The 16,132-nt window shown below is 56.2% G+C and overlaps 1 protein-coding gene across 4 annotated transcripts in view; it reads left to right on the forward strand.

Moving 5' to 3' along the window:
- Positions 1–16,132, forward strand: part of DLG3 (discs large MAGUK scaffold protein 3) — a 1,834,707-nt gene that overhangs the window by 172,857 nt on the left and 1,645,718 nt on the right. For all 4 annotated transcript variants that reach the window (XM_085608387.1, XM_085608388.1, XM_085608389.1 and 1 more), the window contains exon 2: positions 11,390–11,521. In XM_085608387.1, the coding sequence (XP_085464513.1) occupies positions 11,390–11,521 (132 nt within the window). The remainder of the gene's footprint in view (positions 1–11,389; positions 11,522–16,132) is intronic.

Genomic DNA, 16,132 nt, shown 5'->3' on the forward strand with positions numbered 1-16,132 from the left:
CTCGGCTACGTTGATGCATCCCATATTACAAACATGTAATGAGGTTTTGAAAAGGGGGTATTACCGACAACAATGCAAGAGGGAGAAATATGTATGTTTCCCAAGCCGGGTGGAAATAGCCAGGACCCCACGGCATACAGGCCGCAAACAATGATCAATACTGACGTGAAAATACTGTGTAAAGTGATTGCTAAGAGATTAGGACTCCACATGGCCCACCTGATCCATGAGAACCAGTGTGGCTTTATTAAGGGCGGGAACACGGGCATGAACATACGACGCATGCGCCACATCATGCACGAAACAAGCGCAAACGCAGAGGAAATGGCACTGGTATCAATTGATCTTGAAAAAGCTTTTGATACAGTGGATTGGGGGTACGTACAAGAGGTACTGATGTGGTGGGTTTCGGGCCCCGTTTCCGTAAGTGGGTTAAGATATTGTATACTAAGCTGAGTGTCCAGATGAGGTTGGGACAGAATAGATCCACGCAATGGTGCCTAGAACGAGGTACGCGACAGAGATACCCCCTGTTCCCGTTACTCTGTGGTTTGGCATTAGAGCCTATGGCGGTGTGGGCCAGATGGTATCTGGCTGACTGGGGAGCGTTCTGCATCTGGTATCGCTATATGCTTACGATGCATTGTTCTATGTAAAATCTCCCCGTACAGCGATACCGAAGCTGTTGCAGTTGTTGGATCAATTTGCAGAATACTCAGGCTTGCGACTTAATAGGGCTAAGTCATTGGTGTTCCCGATGGCTGGGCTGAAGGGATATGGAGTTGAGGAGCTGCTAACCGTAGGACTGCGGTGGGAAATAGGTCACTTCCGGTGCCTGTGAATACAAGTCGCACATGAAGACGCACAGATCCTTCGCTTGAACATATATAAGGTACTGGACTCTCTGAAGGGCTCTGTAGCATTTTGGAATACGCTACCCCTGTCATTAATGGGCAGAAACGCGGTGGCAAAGATGGTGCTATTGCCTAAATGCCTGTATACATTGCAGGAATCTATGTGTAATATACCCATGTGGGTATTTTGGCAATTGAGGTCATTGTTGGTGTCTTTGATTGGGTGGGAAAGCGTAGTAGGGTGTCATTGCAGGTCCTTTCCAGATGTTATGAAGAGGGGTATTCGAGGCGCCTAGATTAAACTTATATTATTATGCAGCGCACCTGCAGCATGCGGCTCGGTGGATGGACGATTTAGACAACTGGGAGAAGCACTTGCTGGATGTACTGATCCAGCCAGAGTCTTCCTGTCGCACTGATGGAGGGAGCGGGTGTCGGCACGGATCTCCCATACGTAGTTCGTCAAACGGCATTTATATGGCAAAAGTTTGCGGAGCGTGTGCTACGGTACTCACCTTTTCACAGGGAGTTAAGCATCTGGCACTTGTACGTCAAATGACTGAGAGTATGTCATTCAGTGCTCGGAGGGAGTGTGGATGTCAGGTACTTGCGGATCAATATATTAACTATACCTTCCTTATGTTTGCACAAGCGCGTGAGAGTTTTGCTACGGGGACGGACTCGGTGACTCAGGTACACAGGGCATGGGACGCATGGAATGAGGACCTGCAGGCCCCGTTGACAGAGAAGAATTGGGAGAACGCATGTGTATTGCCATGAAAGTATCCTGTAATGCACGGTCGAAATTGATACATTATAATTTCCTGCAAAGAGTATATATGACCCCGGTGAGGCTTCACCGTATAGACCCAATCCGGACACATGAATACCCAAGCTGTCACGGTGGGCGAGCAGGGTTCTTGGATTTGGTGTGGGAATGCCCAGAGGTACTAAAATGGTGTGGTGGCAAGGGTGTGTAGGGGGGGGGGGTATCCGAGTGGCGGCTATCCCTGCACAGTGTCTAGTAGGACAGATACCAAAGCGTATGAAAAGTAAGAAGCATTCGGCTCCTCTCAGCCCAGGAAAGCCAGCTGGGGAGGGTGCAGGAACGTCATTGTTGGAAGGCGGACCTCGGGGGAGTCGGAGAGACCACCCAGGGGGGCCCCCACACTGTACGAAGTAGCCGAGCGCTGCTGAGAAGCCTCCTAGGAGAGGTCCTTCTCCTATACCGCACTAGCACAGTAACACCACCACACAGGACTCGAGAATGTTTATCAAGACGAGCAATTCTTTATCAGCATTTAGGAAGTTACGGTTATCGATATATACAAGGGGGGATCGAGGGATCCGCAAGAGTCTCAAAGTCTTTGGTAGGGACGGGGTAGCGGGACAGTCTTTAGTAGCAGCTGGGTACGAGGGTACCTTAGGCCCAGTTCTTGATCCTCAAGCTGGAGGGACTCTGGGTCTCGGAGTGGTCGAGCCGCGACGGCGTCAGCAGGGCTCTGGCGATCAGTTCGTGGAGCTTGAGCCGCGACTAGGTCAGCAGGGCTCTTAAGGTGTTTCAGTTCAGCTCGAGCCGTGACGACGTCAGCAGGGCTCTGGGGGAGGTTCCAGCGAGGTTGGGCCGCAACAGCGTCAGCAGGGCCCCGATGTTCCGTGAAGTTCCTTGTCTCAATAAGGTGGAGCCGCGACGCAGTCAGCAGGGCTCGTGGTATGGTGTCAAGCAAGAGTTCTTCTCCGTAGGGTCAGCCGCGATTCCATCAGCAGGGCTCTTGACTCCGGGATACAACTATTGTCCCATTGCGGGGTTGCCCCAGATATAGGTCTGGAGCCCTTTGATGTCCGGACCCTTGCACCTGGGGGGGCGGAGAGGCCGGGCTGGGAGAGGCCAGACGCCCAGCGGGAGAGGCGCCAGGCCCGGGGAGGCCGGAGGACGATCGCACCTAGGTGTTGAGGGACGGTGGGGGGTCCCATCGAAACTCTCCTCCTCCTGGAGTGGTGAAGTGGCCATGCGGTGCCCCCTGGCCAGATCTTGGTGCCTCGACGTCGGGGCTTCGCTGGGGCCGAGGCCGGAGGGAGCCGGGCTGCGTGGGCTGGTGCGTGGAACAAGCATGGGGGGGACCCCGAAGGGATGAAGGGTCCCTGTGCGGCCTGGAAAAGGGGGCCGCTGAGGCGGGTGTAGGGAAACGGGTACAATCCAAAGGGGGCCTCGAAGTGAGGAGGGGTCCCTGGCGGCCTGAAAAGGCGGCCCGTGTAGGCCGGTGCGGGGGACGAGCACAATCCAAGAGGGTTAAGACCACGCCACGAGGCCGGGTCCAACAGGCGTCCCCCCCAGCCGAAGGCAGGGAGAGTCACCCATTTCCTTGGGGGTTCTCCTCGTCGAGGCGGAAGAAGCGGGACAGGCCGTCGGCGTTGGCGTGGTCATTGCCGGGCCGGTGTTCAACAGAGAAGTCCATCCCTTGCAGCGAGATGGACCATCGCAGCAGCTTGGGGTTCTCGCTCCTCATTTTCATTAACCACCGCAAGGGCCGGTGGTCGGTCTGGACCCGGAAGTGGGTGCCGAAGAGATAGGGCCGGAGCTTTTTGAGGGCCCACACTACAGCGAAGGCCTCCCACTCGATGGTGCTCCACCGCTGCTCCCGGGGCAGCAGCCGTCGGCTGATGAAGGCCACGGGTCTGTCGAGTCCCTCCGAATCTACCTGGGACAGGACGGCTCCAATTCCATATTCGGAGGCGTCCGTCTGCACCACAAACTCCTTGCTGTAGTCAGGGGCCTGTAGCACGAGGGCAGTGCACATCGCCGTTTTGAGAGTCTCGAAGGCCGTCTGGCAGCGGGGGGTCCAGTGTACCTTCTTGGGCAGCTTTTTTGACGTGAGTTCTGTGAGGGGGCCGACAATGCTCCCATAGTCTCTGATGAATCGCCGGTAGTACCCGGTGAGGCCCAGGAAGGCCCGGACAGCTGTCTGGGTGGTGAGGGGTTCCCACGCCTGGATGGCATCAACTTTCGGTTGGAGGGGAGCCACCTGACCGCTCCCTACTTGATGGCCCAGATAGGTCACCGATCCTTGGCCTATCTGGCATTTGCTGGCCTTGATCGTGAGCCCGGCCCTTTGGAGGGCGGCCAGGACTGCTTTGAGGTGCCCCAGGTGCTCAGCCCAGTGGCTGCTGTATACGGCAATGTCATCTAAATAAGCCGCGCTGAAGGCCTCTAGCCCGGCCAGGACCTTGTTCACTAGTCTCTGGAAGGTGGCCGGGGCGTTCTTCATGCCAAAGGGCATCACCCGAAAGTGGTAGTGCCCATCAGGGGTGGAGAAAGCGGATCTCTCTTGGGCACCGGGGGTGAGCTGGATCTGCCAGTACCCGGCGGTGAGGTCAGAAGTGCTCAGGTAGCGGGCTGCCCCTAAGCGGTCGATGAGCTCGTCGGCCCGGGGAAGAGGATGGGCATCGGTCTTGGTAACAGCGTTCAGGGCCCGGTAGTCCACACAAAATCGTAGCTCCGGGGGGGTGCCTGGTGCGGCGGCCTTTGGCACCAGGACGACGGGACTGGCCCACGGGCTGTCGGAGGGCTCGATGACCCCGAGGGCCAGCATCTTCGCCACCTCAGCCTGGATGCATGCCCGCACCCGGTCGGGTACTCTGTAGGCTCTGTGTCGCACGGGGGGACTGTTCCCAGTGTCGACGTCGTGGACACACCATGGAGTCACCCCCGGAGTGAGGGAGAAGAGGGCCGCAAAGGGCTGCAACAGTTGCTGACAGTCGTGGTGCTGTTCCGGGGTCAGGGAGGAGGCGAGTTGGACGCCTTCGATGGTCCCGTCGTGGTCGCTGGTCCGCAGGAGGTCGGGTAGGGGTTCGGAGTCGCCTTCGCCCCCGTCGTCGGTCGCTAGCAGTAGGCTTAGTTCGGTCCGGGCAAAGTGGGGTTTGAGCCGGTTAGCGTGTAGAACCCGGAGGGGGTTCCGGGGAGACTCCATGTCGATCAGGTAGGTGACAGGGCTCTTCTTTTCCACCACCTTGAAGGGCCCGGTCCATTTGTCCTGGAGGGCGCAGGGGTCAACCAGTGACATGACCCAGACTTGCTGGCCCGGCTCAAACTCGATGGTAGAGGCGTTTTGATCGTACCATCTTTTCATGTCCTCTTGGCTGGCCTCGAGGTTGGCTTCGGCCAGGGCTCGGAACCTTCGTGTCTGGTTTCGTAGGGTCAGGAGGTATCTGTAGACGTCGGGAGGGGCATCTCGGGGCTTCGTCTCCCAGCCCTCCTTGACCAGGCTGAGGGGTCCTCGGACTGGATGCCCGTACAACAATTCGAAAGGGCTGAATCCCAGGGACTTCTGCGGGACCTCCCGATAGGCAAACAGGAGGCACGGCAGCAGGACATCCCATCTCCGCCGTAGCGGTTCTTCCAGGCCCTTGATCATGCCTTTTAAGGTTCTGTTGAACCGCTCGACCAGTCCGTTACCCTGAGGGTGGTATGGGGTGGTGAACTTGTACGTGACCCCGCACTGCTGCCACAGGGACCGCATGTATTTAGAGATGAAGTTCGTACCTCGGTCGCTCACCACTTCTCGGGGGAACCCCACTCTCGAGAAGATCCCCATTAAGGCCCGGCCCACTACGGGGGATGTCACAGTTCGAAAAGGGATGGCCTCAGGGTACCTGGTTGCGTGGTCTACGAGGACCAGGATGAAGCGGTGACCCAGGGCGGTCCGGGGGTCCAGGGGCCCTACGATGTCTATTCCGACCCGTTCGAACGGGGTGTTGACTGCTGGGAAGGGCTGGAGAGGGGCTTTGACCCGTCCCCCCGTCTTGCCGCTGGCTTGGCAGGTCTGGCAGGACCGGCAGTGGTTGTCCACGTCCCTCCGCATCCGGGGCCAGTAGAAGTGGGTCACCAGGCGGCTGTAGGTTTTGTCCTGCCCCAGGTGCCCGGCGAGGGGCACATCATGTGCCATGTTAAGGAGGAACTCCCGGAATCGGAGGGGGACCACCAGCACTCGACTGGCCCCCAGTTCTGCAATCTTCTGCTCGCTGTACAGTAGTCCTTCGGCCCAATAGACCCAGTGGGTTCCGGTCTGGTCACCGTTGGCCTGCGAGGCCGCTTGCTGCCGGACTCCTTCAAGGGAGGGGCAGGTCTTCTGTTCCTGCAAGAACTGTTCTCTGGTGGGGCCCCCGTCGTGGCGCCATTGGGCAAGCTCCGGGAGTGTGCCGAGAGAGGCGATCTCATCCGGGGGGGGCACCGTGGATCTGGCATCGGTGTCCGCTTCTTCCTCGCTGGAGGCAGGTGGTGGCACGGGCCCCTCGGGCTCGACGGTGTCAGCGGCCATGGACGAACGGGGGGCCTGGGCGGCCATGGACCGGGTGGTGGCGCAGGCCCATTCGGGTAGTCCTAGCATTCGGAGATGCTCTCGCCGCTCCACTTGAGCCCAGGGGGAACTCTCGAGGTCGTTCCCCAGGAGGCAGTCCACCGGAGCGTCGTCGCGGACAGTCACCTTCAGCATGCCCGTCACCCCTCCCCATTCGAAGGGAATCTGGGCCATCTGGCACATGCTCTCGCTGTTGTCGGCCGTCCGGACGGGGCATAGCACATTCGGCAGGATCTGTTCGGGGGCCACCAGGTGGCAGCGGACAGCGGTGACACTGGCTCCGGTGTCATGGAGGGCTTCGGCCCGTCGTCCATTGATAGTGACCCACTGTTGGTACTTCTGGGTGTTGCTCGGGATGGGTGTTCGGGGCACCATTTCTCGGCTGCCCAGGCAGACCAGGGACATGGCTGCCGGCTCCCACTCAGTGGACCCCTCGTCGAGGGGTTCTTCCTCTTCCTCCCCTTCTCCCAGGGCGGCAGCCGCTAGTTGTCGGGGCGGGGGCCCGCTGGTCCCACTTCGTCGGTTCCGGGGGCAGGCAGGGTCGCTGGCATAGTGTCCTGTTTGCTGGCAGCCGTAGCAGGTTATCGTGGGCCGGGTTCCGGTTTTGGCTGGCGTCGGCCCTCTTCGGGCTAGGTTCGGGGAGGTGTGTTGCTGAGGCGGCCCCCGAGGCAGACTCTGGGGCGGCCCGGCTGGGATGTCCCGATTCCTGTTCGACCCTCCTCCCCCGCCGCGCTGGCGGGGGGGTCTGGTGGGGTTACGCTGGTACTCCCCCATCGAGCTCCGGGGGACTCGGGTGTTGACCCATCGATCGGCCTCGGCGGCGAGCTTCCGCGGCTCGGTCAGCTTGCTGTCGAGGAGGTGTTGTCTTAGCTCCACGAAGCAGTTGTCGGAGAGGTGTTCCCAAATAATGAGGTCGACCAGCTGCCCGTAGGTGGTGACCTTGCTCCCCTTGATCCAACCTTCTAGGGCCCTGCTGAAAAAGTCAACATACTCTACCCACGTGGTACCGGGGATTTTCTTGCAGTCTCTGAAACGCTGGCGGTACATTTCCGCGGTTAGTCCATAGCGGGTGAGCAGGGCCTCCTTCATATGGTCGTACGAGGTCATCACCTCTTCCGGGAGCTGGAGTAGGGTGTCTCGGCCCTCGCTAAGGAACCGACCCCATAGGCCGGCACCCCAATCCCTCCGGGGTACCCGATGGGAGGTCATGGCCACCTCGTACACCTTAAACCACTGCTGGATGTCGTCGTTTTTATAGTACTCCTTGACGACATCTTTGGGAATATGGACCTTGGCTTCGGTGGGCGGCAGAGCGTCTCTATTGCTGGGGGTGCCGGTCTCCCCCTTCTGGGCCTTGAGCTCGAGTTCTTTGAGGCCCCGCTCGTGTTCGAGGGTCAGCCTTTTCTCCTCCAGCTCTCGATGCCGCTTCTTCTCCTCTATCTCCTCTTGTAGCCGTAGCTGTTCCATGGCCAATTTCTTTTTGGCCAGCAGGAGTTCGCCGTCCAGCCGAAGTCGTGCGAGCTCTAGCTCATGGGTCCGGACCTTCTCCCGCTCTCGTATTTCTTCCGCGGAGAGGCCGGTTTCCAGGCTGTTTCTCCCTCCGTTCGCTGGGGTCGGTGCTGGTGGCGTGGCTGCATTCAGGGGCAGGGGACCTTCACTCTGGGAGGGACCCGCCTCGGACTCTATCCAGGTTCTCAGGGCTTTCTGCATCTCTTCCTTGGTACCTAGGCCGGTGGTCGCAATGCCCTTGTCCTTGCAGAACTGTTTTAACTCTTTGTGCGTGTACTCTTCCAATCGTTCTGGTTGGAACTCCATGGTCGCGGTGGTTTCCTGGTTGCTCATGGTCTCTGTTCGTCTGGATGGATAGCGAGTGGGTTACTTGCTTGTACGATCTGCGTTCGGCTCGGATCCCGTCGCTGGCCACCAAATGTTGGAAGGCGGACCTCGGGGGAGTCGGAGAGACCACCCAGGGGGGCCCCCACACTGTACGTAGTAGCCGAGCGCTGCTGAGAAGCCTCCTAGGAGAGGTCCTTCTCCTATACCGCACTAGCACAGTAACACCACCACACAGGACTCGAGGATGTTTATCAAGACGAGCAATTCTTTATCAGCATTTAGGAAGTTACGGTTATCGATATATACAAGGGGGGATCGAGGGATCCGCAAGAGTCTCAAAGTCTTTGGTAGGGACGGGGTAGCGGGACAGTCTTTAGTAGCAGCTGGGTACGAGGGTACCTTAGGCCCAGTTCTTGATTCTCAAGCTGGAGGGACTCTGGGTCTCGGAGTGGTCGAGCCGCGACGGCGTCAGCAGGGCTCTGGCGATCAGTTCGTGGAGCTTGAGCCGCGACTAGGTCAGCAGGGCTCTTAAGGTGTTTCAGTTCAGCTCGAGCCGCGACGACGTCAGCAGGGCTCTGGGGGAGGTTCCAGCGAGGTTGGGCCGCGACAGCGACAGCAGGGCCCCGATGTTCCGTGAAGTTCCTTGTCTCAATAAGGTGGAGCCGCGACACAGTCAGCAGGGCTCGTGGTAGGGTGTCAAGCAAGAGTTCTTCTCCGTAGGGTCAGCCGCGATTCCATCAGCAGGGCTCTTGACTCCGGGATACAACTACTGTCCCATTGCGGGGTTGCCCCAGATATAGGTCTGGAGCCCTTTGATGTCCGGACCCTTGCGCCTGGGGGGGCGGAGAGGCCGGGCTGGGAGAGGCCAGACGCCCAGCGGGAGAGGCGCCAGGCCCGGGGAGGCCGGAGGACGATCGCACCTAGGTGTTGAGGGACGGTGGGGGGTCCCATCGAAACTCTCCTCCTCCGGGAGTGGTGAAGTGGCCATGCGGTGCCCCCTGGCCAGATCTTGGTGCCTCGATGTCGGGGCTTCGCTGGGGCCGAGGCCGGAGGGAGCCGGGCTGCGTGGGCTGGTGCGTGGAGCAAGCATGGGGGGGACCCCGAAGGGATGAGGGGTCCCTGTGCGGCCTGGAAAAGGGGGCCGCTGAGGCGGGTGTAGGAAAACGGGTACAATCCAAAGGGGGCCTCGAAGGGAGGAGGGGTCCCTGGCGGCCTGAAAGGGCGGCCCGTGTAGGCCGGTGCGGGGGACGAGCACAATCCAAGAGGGTTAAGACCACGCCACGAGGCCGGGTCCAACAGTCATCAACATAAGGGCTTACATCCACCTGTTCTCGAGCATTAGGAGTCAACCTTCCTCTGTGTCGCAATACCATTTCCAGGACCCTTGAGTCAATTGGAACCAACGGTGTAGGTCTTGTAGACATCTAGAAATCCTTGCATCCAAAAGAGGAACACTTTAAATTCTTCTCTTCACCCATTGGTATGTTGTAATGTCATATTTTGCTTCCACCCATCACAGCATGGGGAAATTGGTGAGGTCATGTCAGCCATTGCTACCCTTCTGTGGGTACAGTGATGTCACACACTTGTAAAATAGAGCAGGTAAGTAGGAGGGCCAATCTGTGCTTCAATATTTTTTTATGTTTTATAACTTTTTGTCTATTTTCTTTGCCAAGGAATTGGTAGTTCCATGCGTTCTGCTACCGGCCTGCTTGCATATCTTGATATCTGTGCATCGTGCACATATTTCATGTTGGTGAAAATCATTCTAACATGGTCAGCATGCATCCGTAGGCATGGGCAGCTGTCTAGGAAGGTTTTTTGTTATTCTTTACTAAAAATATCCAAAATGGCCACCTGTCTATACACAACTATTTCAAGATGGCTGCTGTGCATGGGCGTATGTGTGCACACTGGGCACCATCTTCAGATGCCTTTTAGTAAAATATAACGAAAACCATTCAACAATGGTCGCCTGTGCATCCACATGCATGTATGAGCGACCATCTTTGTATGTTTCATATGTCACAAAAATAATTCAAAGAAACAAGGGGGCATATGTATATAAGAATGTGGCGGAGTGCGGGTTAGCTCCAAAATTGCTAACAACACATTCTGTCACTTCAGAAACGCAGAGATGTGCCATATTTACAATAATACGGTGCACCCCTGCATTTCTCCCTGCGCTGGTGCTAAATTCAGCTGCCTAGCGCCAACGCAGGCACCCTTGCACCATAGTGCAAGGGTGCCTGCGTGAAAGGAATGATTGTTTAAGTGCAGGAACGTGTCCCTTCCTGCACATAATCCAGAATGGCTATTTGGAACTTCCATGTGTGCTGCTTTGTGCACCACACTTAGGAGTTGCAACTCATCTTTTTTTAAATGATTGTTTATGTGCAGGAAGGGCCACCTTCCTGCACGTAAACAATCAATGGTGTTTTGCTGTTTCTATGTGTGCTGCAGAATGCAGCACACATAGAAACAGCAAAAACGAGGAGAAATAAAGCATTTCTCCAGGTTTCGCGTGTTTAAGACCAGGTTTTACCTTGTCTTAATTTTGGCGCTGCCTCCTATTTACGCCACCCATGTAAATAGGAGGAAGCGTCAAAGTCAACAAGTGTTGTGGTGGAACGCGCACCGCAACACACCATTGCCCACCCCTTTCATGCTAAGTGTAGCTTGAAAGGGGGCCTTATTTACACGGCGGCGTTAAGGCACATTAAGTGGCTTAACGCCGCCGTGTAAATAAGGCGAAGCCCCTATCACCACAGAAACGTCGAGTGTAGTTCCGGGTGCGATAGGGGCTTGTAAATATGCCCCAAGCTTTGGCAAAGCTGATAGCTTAGGAGCAAAAACCAGACTCATTGACCTTTCCAATGCTTGTGATAGCCTGAACTGTAAAATATGAATCTAAATCTGACTTTTAAATGGCTATTTCAGTGGCTTGCTTGAATAATGAAACTTTATTTACTTACATGCACTGACAGTGACACAATCTGGTAGGATATTTACTTTCCAGACTCTTAGTACATTACAGATTACACATGGTCTTTGGTTTCATAATTAACTCAAGAAAACAGAGTGGTTACACTTGCCAAATGCAGTCTCTCCCTAATTATAACCGTTTTTACTCCAACTTGTATCTAGTTTTACACATTTGTCAATGCTCTATGGAACCACATAGAACTGACAATCCCTCCTGACCTGCCAGGGCACCGCTTCAGGGTGGGTCTTGGTGTTGGCATGGTATCCCTGGGGGTGGGGCGAGTGGGTGCTGTAGGGAGCGTAGTGCCACATCATTTGCACACCGCCCCCTCTTCACTTTTCATGTCCTTCCTCTTGCAGACGCCGAGCGGGCTGTAGCACTGCTGAATAAATACCAGGACAACATGGCGTCTCCCGGCGAGCAGCAGCTGAAGGCTTCCATTGGCGAGGTCTCGAGGGTCCTGGCCAGCGACCTCTTCCACGCCCTCCTAGGTGAGTGTCTTTCCTCTTTCTTTCAAGAAACCCCCTAACCCTTCACCCGTGTGTGGCCATATAGTTATTGAGGGAAGGGAACCATTCAGTTTGTATTGTGGTCGATATATTGATCAATATTTTCAATAATGCATTAGGCACCTACCCACAGATTCCCAGCATCCGCTGCTCCATATCGTGGTTTGCTTTCTGCCGCACTTCAACTTTATTCCATGTTCGAGGAAGATGCTACAAGTGAAGTCAATTATACATTATTCCTTTTGTCTTCCCAGAATGCACTTGCACAATTCTAGCGATGGCCCTGGTGCTTTTCCTTAATTTCATATTTTCAAAACAAGGGCAATCTGCTGCTGACGCTCAGGAGAATTGTCATGATGGCTCCTATGTTTTTATTTTAAACAAATCTTTATTGCCTTTTATACGTCGTGTAACATATCTGTTGCATTCTCACATTTACTGATTTCCTTTTGTGTTATCATTTATTGTACATTCTAGTTCCATTTGGAACCAACCTGTAGAACTTGAGCTTAGACTGAGCCAGTTGCACTGGGTCTGCCTGAGCATCTGTTGTTCCTGTTGCTGTGCTGCGTTTATATACAATAAATCTTTTAATCTCACTTGGATGAACAGTTTCTTACAATGGCGACGAGCGGAGAAACATTATTCTCAACACAAAAAAGCAGCACAGAAGATTAATGTTCCTGAACCCAATTTGAATGATTTATGGAATTTGCATGAGAAGAAGATATTTAAACTTTAAGGAAGAAGGAACAACGAAACTGAAATACTGTCAGTAACCATCTCTTTACTAAATCAAGGACTTCATTCAGCTGGACATTTAAAAGAAAAACGAGACGAAGGCAAACCAATACAAACGAAGGTATCTGTGACCAGATCGCAAAGCAGTTTGAGGGAATTCATTGAAAAAAAAGCGGATCCTGTATGCCGAAATTAAAGCGCGATTCATCGCAAAAGCAGGTAATTAGGATCGTTAAGTACCTGCGAGATTCGAATTGGTAATGCATCCAGCATCTTTTGTAGTGGGCGCATGGTCTTCCCGAGCCAACTCTGCACGAGGAATAGACATTGTTCCTTCGCGTTGGAAATGCGCAGTGCATTCTGGGAAGCGCATTGAATGCTGGGAACGTGCGTGCTTGACGTGGACAACGGGGTGGCCATTTTGTTGTTATTAGATACAGCCTTGGCAACCAATACGTTGCTAAAAACGGAATATCAGCAGGAAGCTTGATTAAATTGTATCGGTTTGCTTTATACATCGTCGTTTTCATTACTAGACGATTTTCACTTGATGTTAACTCAACATTAAGAAGAATGGACCTTGACGGGAGGAGCCTAGCGCGCAACCAAGATGGCCGCGTAGGTGCGAGGCTCCCGAGGACCTCCGCGACCTCCTGAATTAATCCTGGCGATATCCTGTCCTTGTTGAGGGGACTGTGTTGGGGAACCGGAGCTGAGGCGCCACCCGTTTTTTGGGCTCGAATCGGACCCCGGACGCCGGTGGGAGCATCGATCGAAGGTTGCGGCCTTCTCCTCGCCGGCCCCCCGGATTGGAGTAGTGGGGCGATCCGGGGACAAAGTGAATAACAGCGGCGAGCGGGGCTGGGCGACTGGCGTACCCCGCACTTTCACTTTCGCTTTTGCGCCCTCCTAGCTCTCAAGCGGGGTCGGACTGCGGAGCGGGGTGCGGTGGTGTGGCCTTGTCCAGGAGCCCGGCTGACCCGCCGGCGGTGGGTTGACCCGCGGTTCGGTGGTCGCCCCTGCCCCCCCCCTGGCACCCGTGACTTGGTATAGCGGCCCGTTTGGGGAGCTTGGCACGACGGTGGAAGAGCCAGCATGTCCACCAAACAAGATGGCGACCGGGCGAAGGTGAAGACGACCCGCCGTGGCACGGCGCACCAGGCCAACAGTATGGACCGCTACACGCTCCAGAAGGGTTCTCCGGAGACATCGCGTGCATCCCCGGTGGGCCCGACGGAGGCGTCCGCTCATCCGGTGGATCTGACCCTCCGGGACGTCATGGGCGCCATCGCAGAGATGAAGGCCTCGGTGGACCAGCGTTTCGACACCTTAGCGCAAAAAATAGACTCGGTCCTGGTGGATGTGAGCCTTGTGAGGGCAGACTTGTCCAAAACAAACGACCGAGTCGACTCCCTGGCCCACACCACAACGAGCCTCACGACAGACGTGGTGGCCCTCCAGAAGGAGGTGCGCCGGCTTGGCCAGGCGAGCGCCCTGATGGACCGGCGACTGGAGGACTCCGAGGGTCGGGCCCGGAGGAATAATGTCCGTATTGTGGGGGTGCCGGAGGGACGAGAGGCGGAGGCGGCGGATCTTTTCGTGGAAGAGTTGATCCTGACCCATCTCCAGCCCCGGGGGCTGAGTAAGCTTTTTGCGGTGGAGCGTGCTCACCGGGTCCCCGGGGGCAGACCTAAGACTGGTGCCCCGCCGCGGCCTCTCGTTGCCCGGATTTTTAATTTTCGGGACAGAGATGCTATCCTCCAGACCTCCAGACAACAGGGACCGGTCAAGCTTGACAACATGGAGGTACATTTCTACCCAGACTTTACCCCGGCGGTCCAGAAGCAGCGACAGAGCTTTCTTGGTGTTAAACGTCGCCTAAGGGACCTGAACCTCAAGTACTCAATGCTCTTTCCAGCTAAGCTGAGGGTAGAGGTGGATGGTCGCACGCACTTCTTCGACCGGCCCGAGGCGGCTGGGGACTGGCTGGACACTCTGCCTGGAGATCGGGGCCGGGGGGGCAGGGGGGGCGCGGCTGGCGAGGAGGGCCCGCCGGATCAGAATTGAGGGGTGACTGAATAGGCCTTGCTCTGGACGTTGTTCCTTCACCATTTATTGATTGCGTATGTTCCCCTCATATGGAGGTCGTGCGGGGTCTGTTGGGGGCTTCCCTCCTCCTCTGGGGGACTAGTTAGTATTTTAGCTATGGGGCGACAGGCACACTGCACTTTGGGGGGGCTGTCTGGGCTCATGCAGGGGTGCAGGGAGGGGGGAGTTTTGTTGGGACCGGGGGGTGGGGGGGGTGTTGTTTGTTAGCACCGCAGGGCAAACCCGCTACTATGTTGTTGTTTTTAGGATGCTCGATGGGGGACGACCGATTGTTTCGACGTATGATGGGGGGTAGGGATTTGACTGTGTTGTCATGGAATGTTAACGGCCCGGGGGATAGGATTAAGCGTGGTGTGGTCCTGCAGTACTTAAAACGTATTTCACCAGATGTTGTCTTCCTGCAGGAGACGCACCTTATAGGTAACTCCTTTCATGCAATGAACCGGCGGGGATATCGTTTAGCGGCCCATTCCGGCTTCACCTCGGGCTCGCGGGGGGTGGGTATTATGATCAAGAACTCGCTCCCGTTGGAGATTGATGAGGTGCGCCATGATGAGAGGGGGCGCTACACGGTTCTGGTGGGAAGAATGGAGGGTAGAGTGTTTATCTTTATATCAGTGTACGTCCCGCCTGGGTTACAAGCCACCACATTCGCGGAACTGGGGCGCCTCCTTCTGGACCTTCCGAGTGGCCTGCTGGTGGTTGGAGGGGATTTTAATGCGGTAGCCTCTGGGTCTATGGATCGCCATCCCCCTAGGGACCTCCCCCGGGCACAGGCGTGGCTGCCCGGCCTTCTGGACACGCTGGGCCTGGTGGATTGCTGGCGATTAAAGCATCCTGCATTGCGACAGTACACCTTCCACTCGGGTGCCCATGGTAGCCTCTCGCGGCTTGATTACATCCTTGTCCCGGCGGCCCATGCAGGGAGGGTGGGGGAGGTGCGCCATCTGGCGCGGGGTATCTCAGACCACTCCCCATTGTTGTTGCATTTCGATGTCTTCCCGAGGGGGGATGGCAGGGTGGCCCCAATCAATGCATGGTATTTGCGTGACCCCACCATTCGTGCCGATTTGATTAAATCCTTACAGCGATATTTCGATGAGAATGTGGGGTCGGTCTCTTCGGCCATCTCCCTGTGGGAGGCTTTCAAGGTAGTCCTTAGAGGGGAGGCCCTCTCCTTTATCTCCCATGCCCGGCGGCGCGAGCGGGAGGAGGTGACCCGGGTAGAGGCCGAGATTGCAGAACTGGAGGGTGACCTGGGGAGCGGGGTAACAGACGACAAGTTGCATGTTCTACACCTAAAGCAGGCGGCCTATCGGGCCCTCGTCACGGAGGCGGCCAGGGGCCTCAGTAGAGAGCAGCAGGGGCGATTGTATGATGTGGGTGATAAGGCTGGCAAATTGATTGCGTGGTTGGATAAGAGGGAGAGAGCGAGCCGCGTGGTGCCTTTGATTGAGAGTGTTGATGGTGCGTGTGTCACTGAGCCGGAAGCCATTGTCTCCTGCTTCGCGGATTATTTCCGCGAAGTCTACTCCCCGGTTTCCCCCTGCTCGGAGGCAGATTCCCATGCCCTGCTTCGGGACATCGCACTGCCCTCCCTAACGGTGGAGGACAGGGATTCGCTGGACGCCCCTCCCACCTCGGACGAAATTGCCTTGGCTATTCGCTCGGTTGCATCCGGCAAGGCCATGGGCCCCAATGGTATTCCCATCGAGCTCTACAAGCTACGCCCGGATGTGTTGG

Source organism: Triturus cristatus, chromosome 5_2, assembly GCF_964204655.1.
Source record: "Triturus cristatus chromosome 5_2, aTriCri1.1, whole genome shotgun sequence".
NCBI lineage: Eukaryota > Metazoa > Chordata > Amphibia > Caudata > Salamandridae > Triturus > Triturus cristatus.